The sequence below is a fragment of the Equus przewalskii genome, chromosome 27, assembly GCF_037783145.1.
Source record: "Equus przewalskii isolate Varuska chromosome 27, EquPr2, whole genome shotgun sequence".
NCBI lineage: Eukaryota > Metazoa > Chordata > Mammalia > Perissodactyla > Equidae > Equus > Equus przewalskii.
In genome coordinates this window covers 28,027,528-28,045,654 of record NC_091857.1, presented here as the reverse complement: position 1 = coordinate 28,045,654, position 18,127 = coordinate 28,027,528, and the positions used below count along the sequence as shown (strand labels likewise).

At 44.4% G+C, this 18,127-nt stretch overlaps 1 protein-coding gene across 16 annotated transcripts in view; it reads left to right on the top strand.

The window, feature by feature from the left end:
• Positions 1-17,623, top strand: part of TIAM1 (TIAM Rac1 associated GEF 1) — a 352,305-nt gene extending 334,682 nt beyond the window's left edge. For all 16 annotated transcript variants that reach the window (XM_070597276.1, XM_070597269.1, XM_070597274.1 and 13 more), the window contains 6 exons: positions 756-864; positions 5,917-5,975; positions 6,502-6,604; positions 9,356-9,443; positions 11,367-11,539; positions 15,188-17,623. In XM_070597276.1, the coding sequence (XP_070453377.1) occupies positions 756-864; positions 5,917-5,975; positions 6,502-6,604; positions 9,356-9,443; positions 11,367-11,539; positions 15,188-15,657 (1,002 nt within the window). In that variant the 3' untranslated portion in view covers positions 15,658-17,623. The remainder of the gene's footprint in view (positions 1-755; positions 865-5,916; positions 5,976-6,501; positions 6,605-9,355; positions 9,444-11,366; positions 11,540-15,187) is intronic.
• Positions 17,624-18,127: the final 504 nt, after the last annotated feature.

The following is an 18,127-nucleotide window of genomic DNA, read 5'->3' as shown; positions in this document are numbered from 1 at the left end:
GCCGAGTGGGTGGGATGCTGGGATTTTGATGCACTTGGAAATGGGCCAAGGACTCCACTAAGAAAGGTGGACGTAACTATTGTGAGGTGTAAACCCTGACTACTGGTGGAATCTCTGCATCCTTGGTCTGGATTGCTCTACAAGAAGGGGAACTTGTTTTTGTGAGTTGGTTTAGCATTTGGCCTTCAGGGGCGTATGACTCATGCGGAAATCCTCATGATTTCTGACAATCCAGAGCTCCCTCTGCCCGAGCTTCAAGGGCAGTCCTCAGACTCTTCAGCTGGCTTCTCTCTTCCTCCTTTAAAGTGAAATGAAATCTTCTTTAAAATGAGTTGGAAGAAGAAGAAATAATTGGTTCCACCGCTACCTAGAAGACCCTGGCTCCAAGGGGATTTAAACCCAAAGGTGGAAATGTCTGCAATTTTCTGGGATGGGTCTTTGTCGTTGACGGCCGCTCGTCTCTGCTTGGGAGACTCTCTATTTGAACACAGAACATTGCCAATTTGGTAGATCGGTTTTGACAGATTTGCTGCATGTGAATTTCAGAACCCTGGTTTGTACCTTTTTGCTACCTTATTCTTCAAATTCTCGTGGGTAATCATCGCAGGATAAAGAAAAAAAAAATGACCAAATGTTTTTAGACACAGTATTTTCAGGAAGTAGAATTGACATAAGCCTGCCAGATTTTAAAACGTCATGAAAATGTGAGTGTTTCCAATGCCACCTGGAAAGATTTCCCTGTCGCTGGTTTTCAGGTTGCAGACCTGAGCATGGGGGACCTGCTTTTGCACACCACCGTGATATGGCCAAACCCGCCAGCCTCGCTGGGAAAGTGGAAAAAGGAACCAGAACTGGCAGCTTTTGGTATGTATCAGAAGAGTGTTGGGGGTTGGGGGGCAGGGGGTAGAGAGGGAGGCTGGCTTATTTTTCTAAATAAGGGCATTTCTTTTCCGAGGCACAATTTATTAAAATGAAGTTAATTGCAGTCATCTGCATTGTTCTTCCTGCTGTGGCCACCAACATGTCGCAAATACTAAATTAAAGCTTCCAGCTAAGTGTGGCCACCAGCTCCGTGGCAGGGAGGGAATGGCTGTGCCCAAGTCTACCCCAGGTATAAACACACAGGCAGGAAAAGACTTTCTTTTTTTTAATGCTGCTGCTGCTGCTCTGAAGATCTTTTCAAAATAATGGGTTAGGGACCAGCCCATGGCCGAGTGTTTGGGTTTGCCCGCTCTGCTGCAGTGGCCCAGGGCTTCGCTGGTTCGGATCCTGGGCACAGACATGGCACCGCTCATCAGGCCGTGCTGGGGCAGCGTCCCATGTGCCACAACTAGAAGGACTCACAACTAAAAACAAAATATGCAACTACGTACTGGGGGGCTTTAGGGAGAAAAAGGAAAGCTGAAATCTTAAAAAATAAAATAAAATAAAAAATAATGGGTTAATAATAAACCAAGGAAAAACAAAGTGAAAAATCAAGACAAAACTATCTGTTTCTGAGACCCCCAAACGCTAGGTCTTTTATTCTCTCCCTGACTCTGTGTTGCTGTGTGTGATGCTGGGATCAGGACATTGGTTATCAGCTGACCTCTTGTGGTGACACTGGGGTGGCTCCATCAGTTGTAAGGTACTTCTCAAACTCATCTTGACTCATAGGAGCAAAAGTAGAGATGCTTGTGAGTGATTTATTTTTTTTCAATAAACTAGTTCAGATGGATGCAGTTGCTGCAATTAGACATCTTATGTGGTTGTATTGTAATATGGTTTTTGAGAGAGAAAAACATGCGTTAGCATGCTGGGAATTGTGCATAATTCAGGAAATATGGCTGTCATTGCCTTGTAAATGCTTGTGTGGCATGCAGAGTTGTCCCCGAGTATAAAACCATCAAGTTCATGCTTCTGTTTTGTGTGGGGTTTTTCCCTAGCCTCCCCCTAGAAGATGCATGGGTAGGACAAAATATAAAGGAAATCTAGTATTTCCTTTCTCTTACCTTATTTTTCTGGGGGCGGGGGAGGGAGGGTGGTGTTGATTACTGCTGCTTTAACTGAATTCGTTTTTTTCCTCCATGATGCGAACAAGGGATTCCCGGATGGGACATCCTAGTGATATTAAAATCAGAGTGTTAGGGGCCAGCCTGGTGGCGCAGCGGTTAAGTTCGCATGTTCCGCTTCGGCAGCCTGGAGTTCGCTGGTTTGGATCCTGGGTGTGGACCTACGCACTGCTTGGCAAGCCATGCTTGCCATACATGTATGCTGTACATACAAAGTAGAGGAAGATGGGCACAGATGTTAGCTCAGAGTCGGTCTTCTTCAGCAAAAAAGAGGAGGATGGGCAGCAGATATTAGCTCAGGGTTAATATTCCTCAAAAAAAAAAAAAATCAGGGTGTTAAATACAAAATCTTTTTGGACTTCCTCTTTAGATCACTCAGCCTTCATTGAGAAACTTAGCGACATTCCTAAAATTTTCAAAGAGCCACTGTAGCTATTGAGGCCATTTCATTCAAAATAACAAAGGAGGGCCAGCCCTGGTGGTCTAGTGGTTCAGTTCGGTGGGCTCCGCTTCAGGGACTGGGTTCATTTCCCAGATGCAGACCTACACCGCTCTGTTAGCCACCATGCTGTTCTGGCAGCTCACATACTGAGAAACAGAGGAGGATTGGCACGGATGTTAGCTCAGGGCGAATCCTCTTCAGAAGAAAAATAACGAAGGAGCATGTAAGTGTGCAGGAAAAACATGGGACTGAATCTTATATACGAAGGAGTCTTGGGGTATCTTAGCATGTTGATAGTTTGTGATAGGGTGGCTGTTTTTGGCAGGGGTTGGATAGTATTTATTTTCTTTTCCATGTTACCAGTTGTGTTTCTTATATTGCGATTTCCTCTTGGAGAGGTCTGGGAGCTTCCTCATGCTTCTTGGTAGGTCACTTATGGATGTAGGATTCTGCAATAAATGACCCAAACCATCTGTCTACCTGTTTCTGATGCTGGGCTACAGATGAACAATTCCGGAGTTCAACTTGGGGACTTTTCACGACTATCTCCTGAATTTTACGGATTTCTTGTAGCTAGAAATAAACATATCTAGAATAAGAAAATAATTTAAGTAGGAAAAAGTAGGGGTTGGCAAACTTTGTCTGTAAAAGGTCACATAGATATTTTAGACTCACGGGCTGAGAGGCCACATGTAGCCAAAGGCAGCCATAGACGATACATAAATGAATGAACATCTGTATCGTCAGGCTGTACCAAACAGGTGGCGGGCCCTAGTTTGCCAATCTGTGGTAGAAAAGGTTCCAAAAAGGGGCTGGCCCCGTGGCCGAGTGGTTAAGTTTGCACACTCCGTTTCAGTGGCCCAGGGTTTCGCTGCTTCGGATCCCGGGCACGGACTTGGCACCGCTCATCAGGCCATGCTGAGGTGGCATCCCACATGCCACAACTAGAAGGACCCACAACTGAAAAATACAGAACTGTGTACCGGGGGGTTTTGGGAGAGAAAAGAAAAATAAAATCTTAAAAAAAAAAGTTCCAGAAAGTGCCAGTTTCGAGGTTTGAGGCTCTAGGTGCCACTTGCTGCCCAGGCTCAGATGGGGGACAATGCATGTGTTTCCCTCTGCATCATGCGTTGTTTACCAGAGGGAGGTGTGGGGTACGTGACTTTCCCAGAAGGAGCCCGGGACCCCTGTCCTGGGTGTGAATGGAAGCTGCATCCCCAGCCCTGGGGATCACACTGCCAGCAAACTCCACAGGGGCCACGGTTAGCAAGATGAAAGCTTCCCGAGGCGGTGTGATAGGAGGCAAGCGCATTATTATTCTGAATCTCCAGAGTAACAAGGAAAAGAAGGGGGAAGGATTAAAATGAGGATTGTGAGTCAGGGCAGACTGTCTTCATCATAAGGAGCTTATGTGTGGCTTCCTAGTCCTTAAAGGCAATGTGGTTGGCAGTTTTGGTGTGATTGCAAGGAGCAAGGCAGAACTAACAGAGCCTTGGAAATGCGTCCTGAAATAGGGAAGGGTTCCTGGGAGGGAAGTAGATGAATTACTAAGGAACAGGCAGCTTTGGGGTTAAATTGCGGTTGTCTTTTGTTTCAGTTTAAACTTCTAATCTCAGGAAACAGTGCCGCTGGCTCCTGAAACTGAAGTTGACCTGCTGCTAACCCAGCACTTTGGTGCTTTACTCACAGGACGGCTAATGTGTCCTGAATGTTGGCGGTCATCACCTTTAAAAGAAAAAAAGAAATAGCTTGTCTAGGCTTATTCCTTGAAGGCTGTTAGATGTTCCTCTTTTGGGGTATAGAGAGGGTGCTTTAGGCTGGCGAGGGTAGCCGGGAGTTTTGGAGATCAAGGCTATGTCTAAAGGGATTGGGCGACACACGGAGTCACTTGAGTGAAGGTGGCACCAAAGATCAGGGAGGGTTTAAGGCAGAGGTGTTCCTAGCCCAGGCTGAGGTTCACTCTGGCCCTACCAGTGTGATCCAAGATGGTTGAGGCTGAGGTAAACTGAGGCAGGCCAGTAGCCTTCTTAAAGCTGTGGCAGCCACCCTGTTGAGCTGTGGTTCCAGTGATGTGGTGGGTCTTTAGAGACTAAGATCAGTGGTCACCCTCTCCTGGGGTGGAGCTCTGTTGCTTTTTAAAGAGATCGGCTATCCAGGCCACTGTGATTTCTGAAGACTTCATGGTGAGAACGGAGGGCCTCTCAGGTGCTGGGGCTCAGCCTTCGTGCAGAGCTCCTGTGGCCTCCTTGGGTCAGTGGGAACCTCTGAGCGGGAACCTCCCAGTCTGGCCTCTGGGATTCTTGAGGAGTTGAGTACTGTGACGTGTGAAGAGCTAGGGGCAGTCCAGACCCAGTGGCTGGAATTGGTTTCTTTGCCTTGGGGTTCACTTTCCTGCTGTGGGGATTTGAGTGATCCTCCACAAAGGGGAGACCAACCCATCGGAAGTAAGATAGAGAATGAATGAGATACTTCGGGTTGGTCTCCGGGGGGCCTGGGAACCTCGGGGCCCATCCCTGAGAATTCTCTGAACCTTCCTTCCCTTGGTAATTCTCTGTCTGGGACACTAGGCGAGCCCCCTCCAGCTGCTCTGTGCCGGACCGGGTCCCTGCTGTGTCTTGGGGTCAGAGAGTGAAGGAAGATGGGGACCTTGATAACAGAGACCCAAGGATGGGCCGGAGTCACCCTTCCGGTCCTCCTGGTCACCAATTCTTTCCCCTCTAGGAGTCAGAATCATTGAGTGTTAAATGTACTTGGCATTGTGTAAGGAATTCTGTGGAAGATTACACATAGTTCCATGGAATCTCCCTGCCCCCTCAAAGAGTATGAGAATGACTCTACCTCCTCCTGCTCCTTCAGAGCTCACTGTGATTCAGCCTGTTTGGAATACGTAGAATTGCATTCTGCTTCCTAAACTAATTTTCATTTCTTCAGGTCAAAAAGATGAGTTATATTTCCTGAATTATGAACACTCTTCTGTCTATAATATTAGCTTAAGTTAAATAAACGTAAATCACCTTAGGCAATTGTATTATTATTATTATTATTAAAGACGTTTGTATTATTCCTCTAGCTGCTGAACTGGTAAATTTTGGTCAATAGGTTATCAGCTGAAGTTTTAAACTTGAAATGATAGCATAGTTAAAATATTATAGTTTAACCAAAAGTTTCCAGTGGGGTGTGGGGTGGGGATATTTCCATGTATTGAGGTTTTCTATGTTTATTTTGAACTTGGGGAATTTTCTCTCAATAGGCTTTTGAGTTTCTCTGATGTGATGAGTGAATGGAAGGTGGAGTGGGAGTTGGGTACGTGGGGTCTCGCCATCCTCTTCGTAACTGTAGTGTTCATCACCACAAGTTATTGAAGTTAGGGGGAAATCCCCATGCATTCTGTGCCATAACCACCTTTCTTGAATTTTTTTCCAGTCTTCAAAACTGCTGTGGTCCTTGTGTATAAAGATGGTTCCAAACAGAAGAAGAAACTTGTAAGACTTCTTACTTTACCCCATAGTTTGAAAGTGTCTCCCTTTCTATGTGTTTCTCCGTTCTGTCTGCGTAATTATAATTCTGCACCTTTGTCAGCCACTAGCCTCTTAGGATTTTTTTTTAAGTATTACTAAGGACTTGAGGAAGTTGCCCATCCTGCCTTCAGCTCAGGCAGGTCATATTTAGAGCGTGAAAGTGAATAAATAGCTCGTGGGCCTACACCGTGGCTAGAATTTTCCTGACGCTCTTTTTTCCTTTCCTTGTTCTTCTTGCTTTGGGATCCCCCTTCTCCTCTTTCCTGTGTCTCTCTTTCACCTGGATTTGGTTTGCACATTCATCTCCACACCCTCAGCCTGTTTATCACATGGCCTCTCACCTTCTGCAGGGTGAACAGAAGTGCAGGTGGGGGTGAAGTTCCTCCGGACGAGCTCTGGGGGTCCCATGTCACTGGTTTAGAAGATCTTGGGGTCTGATCCAGGCTAGAGCAGATGATTCTCATGCATCTGATTCCTTTCCTTCCTGCAGGTAGGATCTCACAGGCTTTCAATTTACGAGGACTGGGACCCCTTCCGATTTCGACACATGATCCCTACTGAAGCTCTGCAGGTTCGAGCCTTGGCCAGTGCAGGTAAACTCTGAGACGTGCTGGGTGCATGTTACAGATGTGTGTATGAGTCGTCTGTCTGAATCCGCGCTCTTGGTCTAACCACCACGCCATATGCTTAACTATTCTTTTCCCTCAGTCTCTCCATTGCCTCTTACCACTTATTAAATATTTGAAGGAATGAAGGAATTACATGAAGCAGTGAACTGAGTGAATGGATATAATGCCTTCAATATCATTCCAAGGAATTCTAGTTATTCTGTTACGTATGTTAATATTACAGTAACTAACATCTGAGTAGCAACGAGTCTTGTACTTCTGGAAAGAATCCTTGAGACCAAGAGCAGACAAAACCCACATAAATAACTCACTTGCCTTTTAACCAGGAGACCCCAAAAGACCACTAAAAGCACAAGAAAGCCATTGAATAAGTTTTTTTTCCCTAAAACATTATAAATCTTTATCTTTGTATCAGTGTGAAGACTTTTGAAATGTCAGTTCTTTTTCTGTGATCCAAATAGCAGTGAAGCAAGTTGTTGGGGAGCGATGAATATACTTGATAACAGAATTAGATGATGCTTTAGGCACATAAGAAGAGAAGTGAATGGCAGCAGCGTATTGACTAAGAAAAACAATGTTTCTGTGACTCCGAGGCCCTATCCAGGGCTTCATTTGATGCCATTCTAGGGAGATGCTATCAGCACTGGCTCTCCTGGGCACACCCTGGAAGGACCACCTTTGGGGGTCAAGTGGGAACTCTTCAGCACACCTGTTCTCTGTCCTGGTTGGGCAGCAGGTGCAGCTGCCTGGTAGTAAAGAGAGGCTCTGGAAGTGGACCTCCGCAGGTGCACGATAGATCTGTATTTCTATTTCATGCTTCTGATGTGGGCATTAAATTCTTGGTCACCAATTGGTGTTGCTCATCCAATCCCTGGTTCCACTTGTTGTCACATCCATGAACCATAAAATTGGCTCTGATCCTGGTAAAACCAACTCCTTCTAGTCTAGTGTCATGAGGAAAACCCTCTTGTAATATTTGGCAAACCTTAAATGATTCACCCAAATTAATCTAGATGCTGCTTCCTTCACAGTTGTTAGGCCTTGCAGTAGGAAAACTCACATGCAAAAACCACGTCAGATAAATGTATTTGGGATGATTATTTGCTTTAAGAAGATTTCTCAGGGCCAGCCCTGTGGCATAGTGGTTAAGTTTGCGCACACTGCTTCAGCGACTTGGGGTTCTCAGATCCATATCCTGGGCAAGGACCTACACAGCTCCTCAAGCCATGCTGTGGCAGCATCCCACATACAAAATAGAGGAAGATAGGGACAGTTGTTAGGTCAGGGACAACCTTCCTCAGGCAAAAAGAAGAGGATTGGCAACAGATATTAGCTCAGGGCCAATCTTCCTTAGCAAAAAAAAAAAAAAAGAGAGAGAGAGAGAGAGAAAGAGGTTTCTCTCTAACTTTCCAGCACAGAGACTTACCCTCGTGCCTTTTCACTTATGCTTTGATTTGCAAAATTGATTTACTTGTGAATTTGCAGGAACCTATAAATTGTAGGTCTAGAAACAGCGGTAATAGCATCTTGTGGTTTGGGCGCGTAAGTACTAACATTGTCTTTGCAGTCTTATGTTGTGAATTATGTAGTTCATATGTTTCCTTCTGCCTGGTTTATGAATGGGGAAACTTATATTTATAGCAAACCTTTCAGCCAGGATTTTTGGCCTCATTGAGGACTCAGGACATAAAGACTTTACATTTTGAAAACAGAGCCATCCTTGTGATATGACATTCCATTCTCACACTTTATTTTTCATTCAAATCAAGTTTAGAACCATCAAGATCAAAGCTTATTTTAGTGGAGTTACAAAGACTAGCCAACGTGTCCCTCACTGTGAAATACATTCCAGTGGGTTTGAGAATCAGAAGGTGGAATTTATAGATTTTTATCTAAGTGTGGGAAAGCTTGTGAAACTTCCTACAAATGGGTCCTGGTTGGGGTTAAGGAATGTGGGCACAATGAGGGTTGTGATCAGGGATCTGAACCACTGCATAAGGATGGGACCTCACCATGTACAGACTCAATGTTGCAGTGGATTATTCATTTTACACTTGATTCATGACTTTAATATAGTATCACAAGGCTTATAAAATAATAGAATAATGTGGTGTTGCAAGCTAGGTATTGCAAGGCTTAGAAATTAAAAAATAACAAAAGATAACTGTTGCTCTGTTTCTCAGTGTACTGTTGTTGCCTCACTCTGGGTGGGCACTGCGGGAGGGCTGGGGAAGAGGACCTGCATTTGTTTCCAGTGACTAGGCCTGGTCGCTCCCCTGGAAGCCTCCCCTAGCAGATGGCTGGGACCTGCCTCATTATATCACTGGCTTGGTTTGAAATCTGCCTTGGATCTTGGGCTCTGTCTTGTCCAACTGGTACCAGAACAGCTAATCACGTAATTGAAAGGTCAGCCAAATGGACTATGCGGCTAAAAGGGTCAGTTCTGTAATCAATGTGATTGACTGATTCTCCTTTTAGACCATCTAGAAGGAGATCTTAATAACTGGAAATTTCCCAAGCATTGCTTCCCTTAGCACCCGTTAAGCTTTAGAACACTTCGTCTCTTTGGATCACGGGATCGCGGTGAAGTTCCTTTGGTCTTCTGCTGCTCTGCACTCTTTAATCTTCCACCAAAGCGTGGGAAATGCTTTTGTCAAAATGCAAATAAATCCCGTTGAAACATACCCTAATTCATGCTTGTTTTAATTTATACAGATGCAGAAGCAAATGCTGTGTGTGAAATTGTCCACGTGAAATCGGAGTCTGAAGGGAGGCCAGAGAGGGTCTTCCACCTGTGCTGCAGGTGAGCCTGGAGGCGAGAAGTGCAGGCTGTGCCGCCAGAGGGAAGGAACATGACTGTCCTTGGTGTCCCCAACCCCGCTCTGGGGTCTACAGACCAGCCTGTGCCTCCCTAGATGCTACATGCTTTTTCTTGTACATTTGAGAAATTACTTAACACTTACTAAATAACAGTAATTGGATTAAGGAAACTAATTTTATTAGGGAAAAGACACCACCTGGTTAACTTTATATCTTTCTAGAAGGAAATAGGAATTTTCATGTATATTCAATGTTCAGCTGAGGGCTTTCTTCCCATATTTACATTCGGTCGATTAGGACAGGATAGTTTTATCATCTTTTGTTTTGGTGTCTGGATACGTTGTTTGTTGATACTGTAGCATCTCTGAGATGTGCAGATGGAGAGTCACCTGGAGGAGGTGAGAGTGGGTGCAGGTGTTACTGGGCTTCCTCATCTTATGGGGAAACTTCAACCTAGGGAGGTTGGTACAAGTTGCTCAGGTTACCTACAGATCTTGAGTGGCAGCTGAACTTAGAATGTGGCTTCTACGTGTTTAATCTTGTTCTTTCCCTTCCCCCTCTGCCTCCACCTCCTCCTCCTCCATGAGAAGTTGAGGTCTTCTCTCAAAGCAGCCAATTCTCTCTCTCTTTTGTTTTTTTTTTTTTGGCCTAAAAATATCAAGAGGGATGGTCCCAATAGTTGGTATTCTGATGCATTTGGCTTTAAGTATGATCTGTACTCAACTCTGCTTTCATTTAACCATAGGTACTCAGTCATTTGCTTGATACTTACCCAGTACCCCACACCATGAATAGTTGTATGCTGAGTTGCCCACAAAAAATCAAACAGAATCGATAGTATTATGATGATTAGCAATATTTTATAATGCTCTTGCTAGTGTCGTAAGAGGCACGTTTACCAAGATGAACTGTGCTGAGCACCTCACATGCGTCATTTCATTTTAGTCAGACTGAGGTACTGTGTTATTCCGCTTTACAAATGGGACCAGCGCTCTCAAAGAGATTACTTTACCTGAGACCTTATAGCAAATGGACACTGAGTTCAAACTCAGGTGGGTTTGACTTCAAAGCCCATGTTTTGGGTTCCTACATCACCACCCTGTGTTGGGTGACAGGGATCAATGAAGGCAGATCCCAGGAAGCCGTCAGGACTAGAATTGAATTTTTTTTTCAAATAATCCGCATATGGTTTGAGCACCATCGTTACCATCTATTTAGGCTAATCTATTTGTGATTTTTTGGGTTAAGTTCACGGGGTCCAGTGAGCCTGCCCCTAGAGATACCATATTCCTTGTTAATAAGGAATACCGGATAAAATGTACCTGGGTAAAAATATTGAGAACTTAAAAAAAATAACTCTTACCTGGGAAGTACTTTTTATTATGGGAATTAGGACTTGGGAAGAGTTTTCACTTCTTAACAATGTAGCTTTATTATTTACATGTTGAAATGGGTCATGGGAAGAGTTGATATTTCACAGCGGGCCAACTTTAGGGGAAACTGAGGACATTAGGACATCTTCTTTGGTAGCTCCGCAGAACTGCAGGAATCTTGGGGTTCATTTGTCTGCGAAAACATTTTAGAACAAAAGGCTCTGCCTTAAGTGCCAAGGGCAGAATTTGGCAACTTCTTGGCGCTAAATCCGTCTCTGCATCAATCCATTCATTAATGGGCTGCCCTGTTCCAAGTTGACTGCGGGAGATGAATCACAAAACATCAAGGGAAAGGAGTGCGTGTTCTCTGTCCCCAGTGATGACAATGCGACTAGGTATAGAAATTGGAGTCCTGGCCTCCCTCTTTAACCTTTGGTCCTCAGGGATATTTGTTCAGCGGGCCCTGATAACATTAGCAGTTCCTGGTGTGTTAAGTACTGTTTTCCTAACACGTGTAAATCTTCTTCTCATAGCTCCCCAGAGAGCCGGAAGGATTTCCTGAAGGCCGTGCATTCGATCCTACGTGATAAGCACAGAAGACAGCTCCTCAAAACCGAAAGCCTTCCCTCGTCCCAGCAATATGTCCCTTTTGGAGGAAAAAGATTGTGTGCACTGAAGGGGGCCAGGCCAGCCATGAGCAGGGCAGGTACTGTGGGGATTCAGACGTTCAAGATCCCTGTCACCCCGACTCCACTGTAGACCTCAGTGAGCTTGACCGCCTTGTTGAGCAAGAATGAGATGTGGCCTCGTGGGGCTAATGTACGAGAGTGTGGTTCTTCCCTGGCGTGAGGTTCCTTGCCCTTGCCTCCTTCCCAGTGGCCCCCTGGGGATCCGCCCTTCCTCTCCTCCTCTCACCCTCCCTCCAGCTTTCCCTTCGCTGCCCTCCTCCTTGTGGCTGGTGAGCTCCTCTCTCATTCGCCAAGCCAGGAAGTGAGCGCATTCTCTTTCTGGAGGGGCTGTCTTGGCCTGCTTGCAGAATGAGAGTCGCTGCTTTGCATGACAGCTGGCTTTGTCTAGCAAAAAGCAGAGTGTCATGTCTCAGCCAGGTCACAGTCCACCATTCTGAGAACATGGTGACTTTGTGATCCAGAAACACAGCGCTGCCTGTTCTCAGTGAGGATTCCATGTTTGGTGGCCCAGGTGACACGTCAGATTTTTACCCACACCTTGTGCCTGCAACTTAATTTTTAGCTTCAGTGTTAATTTGGGGGAGCTTTGAGCTGCTATTGGAAAAGAGGAATCTAGAGTCTAAATGGTCCCAGAGTAAACATTCTTTTAGGACTTACTCCACACCTTGGAGCAGTGAGCAAGGAAGGTCAGTACTACCACTTGTAAATGGCAGTGAAATATATCTAGGAAGAAAGATTTTCATAACACTTAGGTGTTGATGACATCAAGATATTAACTTTTTTATCACTTCTTTCTTAAGAGGCAGTCCAGAATTTTGCAGGAAAAGAGGCTTCCTTTGCATTTGCCAGGAAGGTTTTTGACCTCTGTCCCAATTACCTTTCCTCCTGTTCTTAATTGTGTTGAAGGGGCGTGTACAGAACTGTGAATGGTTGACGGTTTTCATAGACATAACACACATAGCTTGACATGAGATGTTACACGGATTAAGCACCTTAAGTTTAGCTAATGTTAGGGGATTAGTTATCTTGCATCTATTCTTCAATCCATTGATAAGAGTTTGTTGAAAACCTCGTGTGGTGAACACCCAGCACTCTTCTGGGCTCTCCAAGTCTGCTAAGAGTCTTGCATACCTCAGTATCTGCAATTTCTCATCAAGTCCTCATATAAGAGCCCTTTCCTGAACCCTTTCGTGCTCACGATAGAGAATTTCACCTTGGAATTGTCTCACCTGCTCCTTTTACTTGCCAGGGAATGTTTGATTAGGATTGGAACTGTGTGTCCCAACCTTGGGAAACCTGCCAGTCGTTGGCCGGGTTTCATTTGTTAGTCAATGAACCTAAATCTAGAGCTGCATTTACCTTGAAACAAAGCATTTGTAGTCTCTAGGACACTCAGAAGTTTTCCTGCTGAGATCCCTTTGGAAAGAAAACAAAACCAACCCACAACCTCAGCCATCGCCTTGAATACCAAGGAAAACCTTGATGTCATAGCCTGTTGACTTTGGCTGACTAGAAGATTTTCTGCCTCATGGCTTATTTTTGGCTAAAGAAAGTCTTTATCGCTCTGCTTTTGAAGCTCCTCACTGTTATCAGGATCTTCATGATAGATGATTTAAAAATGATGTTTGAATGGGTCTATAGCACTAGCTGGTCAGTCTTAACAATGAACAGTGGAAATACTCAAATCAAAGATTGTCTCCCTCAACCCAGTAAGGCTGCTGGGTTAGGTGTCCTTTTAATAAAGGTTAGATACTCATGCTTCATTTTGCATTGTCATTATACCCCAGGTAGTTTACTTCTCCTATAAATAAAGGAGCCAAATATTCTGCATCGGTACTCAGTCTAAAAGTGCTGTACATCTGCCAATAACCCAAGTAAAAATTTTTTTGTGTGTTCCAACATTTTCATAGGAAAATTTTCACACATCTAGAACAGCTGAAAGAATTGTACACATTCATACCTACCATCTATATCTATAATTGGTATTTTTTATATTTCATTATCACTTATCTGTCCATCTTTCGTCCATCAACTCGTCTAATTTTTTGGCACATTTCAAAAATGCAGACATGGGCACACATTACCCCTAAAGACTTCAGCATACAAATATTTCCAATGGCCCAGTTTTGAGTTGAGTAATTCTCGGGATTGGAGAGAGCCAGGCTCCGCTACGGTGGCATTGAGATAAAATTGAGCAGGAATTTTTGCTTCTCCCCAGTGGAGTAGTGCTAGTTCTTTCTTTCCTTTTTTCCCTTTTTTCCTGGAGAGGGTTTTCATTCCCCTCCTTGACAAGGGTAGTGTCCATTTGTTCCATTGTTTCAAGATGGTAGATCACTCAGGAGCTAGGGAGACAGAGAATGGCTGGAATGGGAACCCATTTAGGCCACTGTCTGGCGCACTCGCCTTGTACCTGCTGCGTTTTGAAGTCAAGGCTACATTTGGCAGACTATTTGAGAATCATCGTCTTCCTTCTACCAGCACTGAAGCAATGAATGGATTCCAGGGCTTTGATTTCAGGAAAGCGGCTCCCAATTGGTATTTAGACTCTTCCCCTTCATTGGAAAGCCCAGGTTGCATTTCACCTTCCCGTCTCTAATGCAGCAGCCACTTCACTAGTGAGGGAGAGAGAGGCAGCGGCATTTCCATGTGAGCTGTCTTTTGTGTGTGTGTGTGTGTGTGTGTGTGTGTGTGGTGGGACTGTTTGTTTGCTTGATTGCTTGATTTGTTGCTTTGTTTTTTAGCAGTTCTGGCTTCCTAGAGGGCAGTAGGCTGAAAGAATGAATTCAAAGATTTGTTTTTCTTCACTGTTAGTCACTTCACGTAGCACTTCGTTGATCCACTGCTTGGGTGTTGTTTCTTTCTCATTCCACGCAGGCACCGCTATTTTAATTGCTTTGTAGAGGAGAAATCGGTGATGTGCAGAATGTGGTTGGGAGGGACTAAGGCTCACATTTGCTTAGCCCCACCATTCACATGGGGCTTTGTCAGAAAGAGGACGAGGCGGTAACTGGAGACCTGACGTCTCTCTCTTATGTGGAATCCCTACAATGGATGCTGTGCCCTTAACCTTACTGTAGGTCCTCAAGAAATGTTACATTTTGTTTCCCAGAAAACAGTATAACTTGGACCAGTGCTTTGGCCTCCATGATACATCATGGTGATTTCTACAAAGACAGCTAAACCCTAGAAGCATTCCCACCCTTACCAAAGACCTATTCTAGCGAAATGAACCTGGGACAGCCCCGGGGGCTCCTCAGAGCACTGTGCCACAGGACCCGGTCAGAGTTGAGGACACGAAGATCAGTGGTTTACTTGAGGGCGGCGGGAATCTGCGTCACTGTCTCCCAGGTGCACAGGGGTAGAGAAATGGTTATTTCCGAGGGAGTTGAATTCCCTTGTCTTCATAACGTACAACCCACCGTGTCCCTCTGTCCTCCTTTGCCCTTCGGTCAGTTGCTATGACATCCTCTAAGTCCAGACATCTGTATGAGGTTATGACCCCAAGACATTCTAGTGAAATCTGGCCTTTAAGCCCCAAGTGACATCAGGGCAGTAAATGCATACCATTGAGTTTTATTTTCCTTTTCTTTTATTTGCTTTCTGGATTTTCATCTTATGTAAAGCACGTGGGGGTTTTATTTTTATATTTTTGTGTGTGTGTGCAGTGTCCGCCCCAAGCAAGTCTCTTGGGAGAAGGAGGCGGCGCCTGGCTCGAAACAGGTTTACCATTGATTCAGATGCCATCTCCGCCAGCAGCCCGGAGAAAGAGTCCCAGCAGCCCCCCGGTGGCGGGGACACTGACCGATGGGTAGAGGAACAGTTTGATCTTGCTCAGTATGAGGAGCAAGATGACATCAAGGAGACAGACATCCTCAGTGACGATGATGAGTTCTGTGAGGCCGTGAAGGGCGCCGCAGTGGACAGAGACCTGCAGGAGCGGCTTCAGGCTGCCTCCATCAGTCAGCGGGAAAGAGGCCGGAAAACCCTGGATAGTCACGCGTCCCGCATGACGCAGCTCAAGAAGCAAGCTGCCCTGTCGGGCATCAATGGAGGCCTGGAGAGCACAAGCGAGGAAGTCATTTGGGTTAGGCGTGAAGACTTTGCCCCGTCCAGGAAACTGAACACTGAGATCTGACTGTGTCACTATCCCCGTAGAGAGCGCGTGTAGATACTTCTCACCTCCCCTCACTCTACCCCCATCCCGTACCCTCGGGGAGGAGAATGTTCCTTAGGTCGAACTCTGGCGCACACAATTTTGGCAGCTGACTTTGTTCCGAAGCCAGGGAGCCACCCAACTCGGTCATTTCCAACAACATCAGAAAGAATTGTTCAGAATCCCAAATCCGCTTGAGTCCTACCTTCTGTACATTGCGAAGGGCTTTTATTTATTCTCAATTCATCAGGGCCTGAAGAATTTAAAAAAAAAAGATTCTATAGCACTGGAAAGCAATTACCCCAGGTGTTTAAGTACGCACGACACGTTAGTTTGAGGGATAGCACACAAATCAATAATCAGGATCGCTGTCTCTAATAGCCCAGGAGCATCTCCTAGTTGGGGAAACCATGTTCAAACACAAAACGAAACAAAGCAACTGTACAGCTTGCAGTGTTCTTACTCCTTTCCCTCTTAAATGTCTGAGAATATCTGTGTATTTTATGAATGTGTGAGGAGAGGGTGGAAATTTATGTTTCGATGAGCTTTTTTTTTCTTTTCTTTCTCTTCTGTTTTGGTCTATGGCTGGTCGTACTTGATGTCAGTGTTTGGAAGTTCTAGTTTTGCATAGAATTATAAAGATGCCAAACTCTTTGAAAAGAGGTCCAAATTTATCACTTGAAAAAAAAAAACACTATTTTTTGTATTTTACCTGAGAGGCAGGGGGCACAAACAGTTGAGAATTTTACAGTGTTAGTGTAACTCTGAGTGTAAAAAAAGGAGGGTTTTACCTTTTACAGAGAGAGTGAGGCACGGTGATTTTATATTTATATATGAAAGGCCAACAAGATGCTTAGGAGAAGCTTTTTTCCCAAGAAACAGATTTTTTTTTTTTAAATGTTTGAATCTCTATTTGAAATGGGAGCGTGGTTGCATTAAACATGACACCCGAATGGGCAGTGTGTGTGTCTGTTGCACATGGTGGGGGAGGGGAGACTCCTCATGGGGTTGCCATGGTGATCATTGGTTTTCCCATCAAGGTTGCATCTTCATCCATAGATTACCTACCTTCCCTGACAGTCCATCAGCAAACCTCTTACCAAGACCACCTCTTCAAAAACACATCTTGTGTTCCACACCTTCTTCATGCCAACAAAACAGGGTAAACATGCTAGAAATCTCACCTTCTAAACAGATTTCCAAATAGAAAGAACAAAAACAAGTTAAAGCACTTTCAATTTTTTTTTTTTTTAAGAATAAGGTTTATAGCTTTTTTTTTCCCCCTCCCATTTCACAATGTCCACTTCCTAAGAAGGGTTTAAATAATATGAAAACTTTCTTTTTTGGGGAAAATATCTATTTGGTGTTTGACACATCAGTAGGTACTTTAAAGACCTGAATTTTATAGTAGCTTTAGGAATTATATTTTATAAAAATCAGTTATGACTTTATATTTCCAGACAATAGAGAGTTCAGAACATCATGCTCTTGTGCCCCTGCTTGCTTTTCCTGCTCCCCCCCAACCTATATTCCTCCCCTTTCGGGTTTCCAGGGCTTTGAGCTTGATCTTTTGAAAGTTTTATTCTATTAAATTTTTGCTATATCTTCTGATTTTCTTAAAAAGCTTTAGAATGGTTTCTATACCCTTTGTATCACTGCATTGTTCCATATCATCTCCAGTTCGATTGTGTCCGGATGGAAAATTGAAGCAGAAGCTTCTAAGAGTCACATTTACTAGTCCCAGTGCAACGGGTCCGTCTGAAAATGCTGGAAAGTCTGGTGCTTGGAGAGGGTGCCATTGTCTCCTGTACATAAGGTCATGACGTGTCTATGTCAAAAGTTCTTATATATTTCTTTTATAAGCTGAAAGAAGGTCTATTTTTATGTTTTTAGGTCTATGAATGGAACGTTGTAAATGCCTGTCAAACAATAAAAATATTGAAAAGTGTCTGAACGATCCTGTGCCTTTCTGGGTGGGAGGATGGCTATGAACTCATGTGCCTTTTTTTTCCCTAAGTAATTACTGTGATCATTGAGGGAAAGCTGACTTGGTAGTTTTCGTTTGTTTGTTTTGTTTTTTTGTGAGGAAGATTGGCCCTGAGCTAACATCTGTTGCCAGTCTTCCTCTTTTTGCTTGAGGAAGATGGTCCCTGAGCTAAAATCTGTGCCAATCTTCCTCTGTTTTATGTGGGACACCCCCACAGGGTGGCTTGATGAGCGGTGGTGTGTAGGTCCCAGCCAGGGATCCGAACCTGTGAACCCTGGGCCACCAAAGTGGAGCACACGAACTTAACCACTAGGCCACCTGGCTGGCCACATTGTTTGTTTTTTTAATTTATTTTTTTATTGAGGTACAATTGACATACATTATATTAGTGTCAGGTGTACAAAATGATGATTTGACATTTGTATGAGAACTTTTAAGATCTACTATCTTAGCAACTTTCAAATA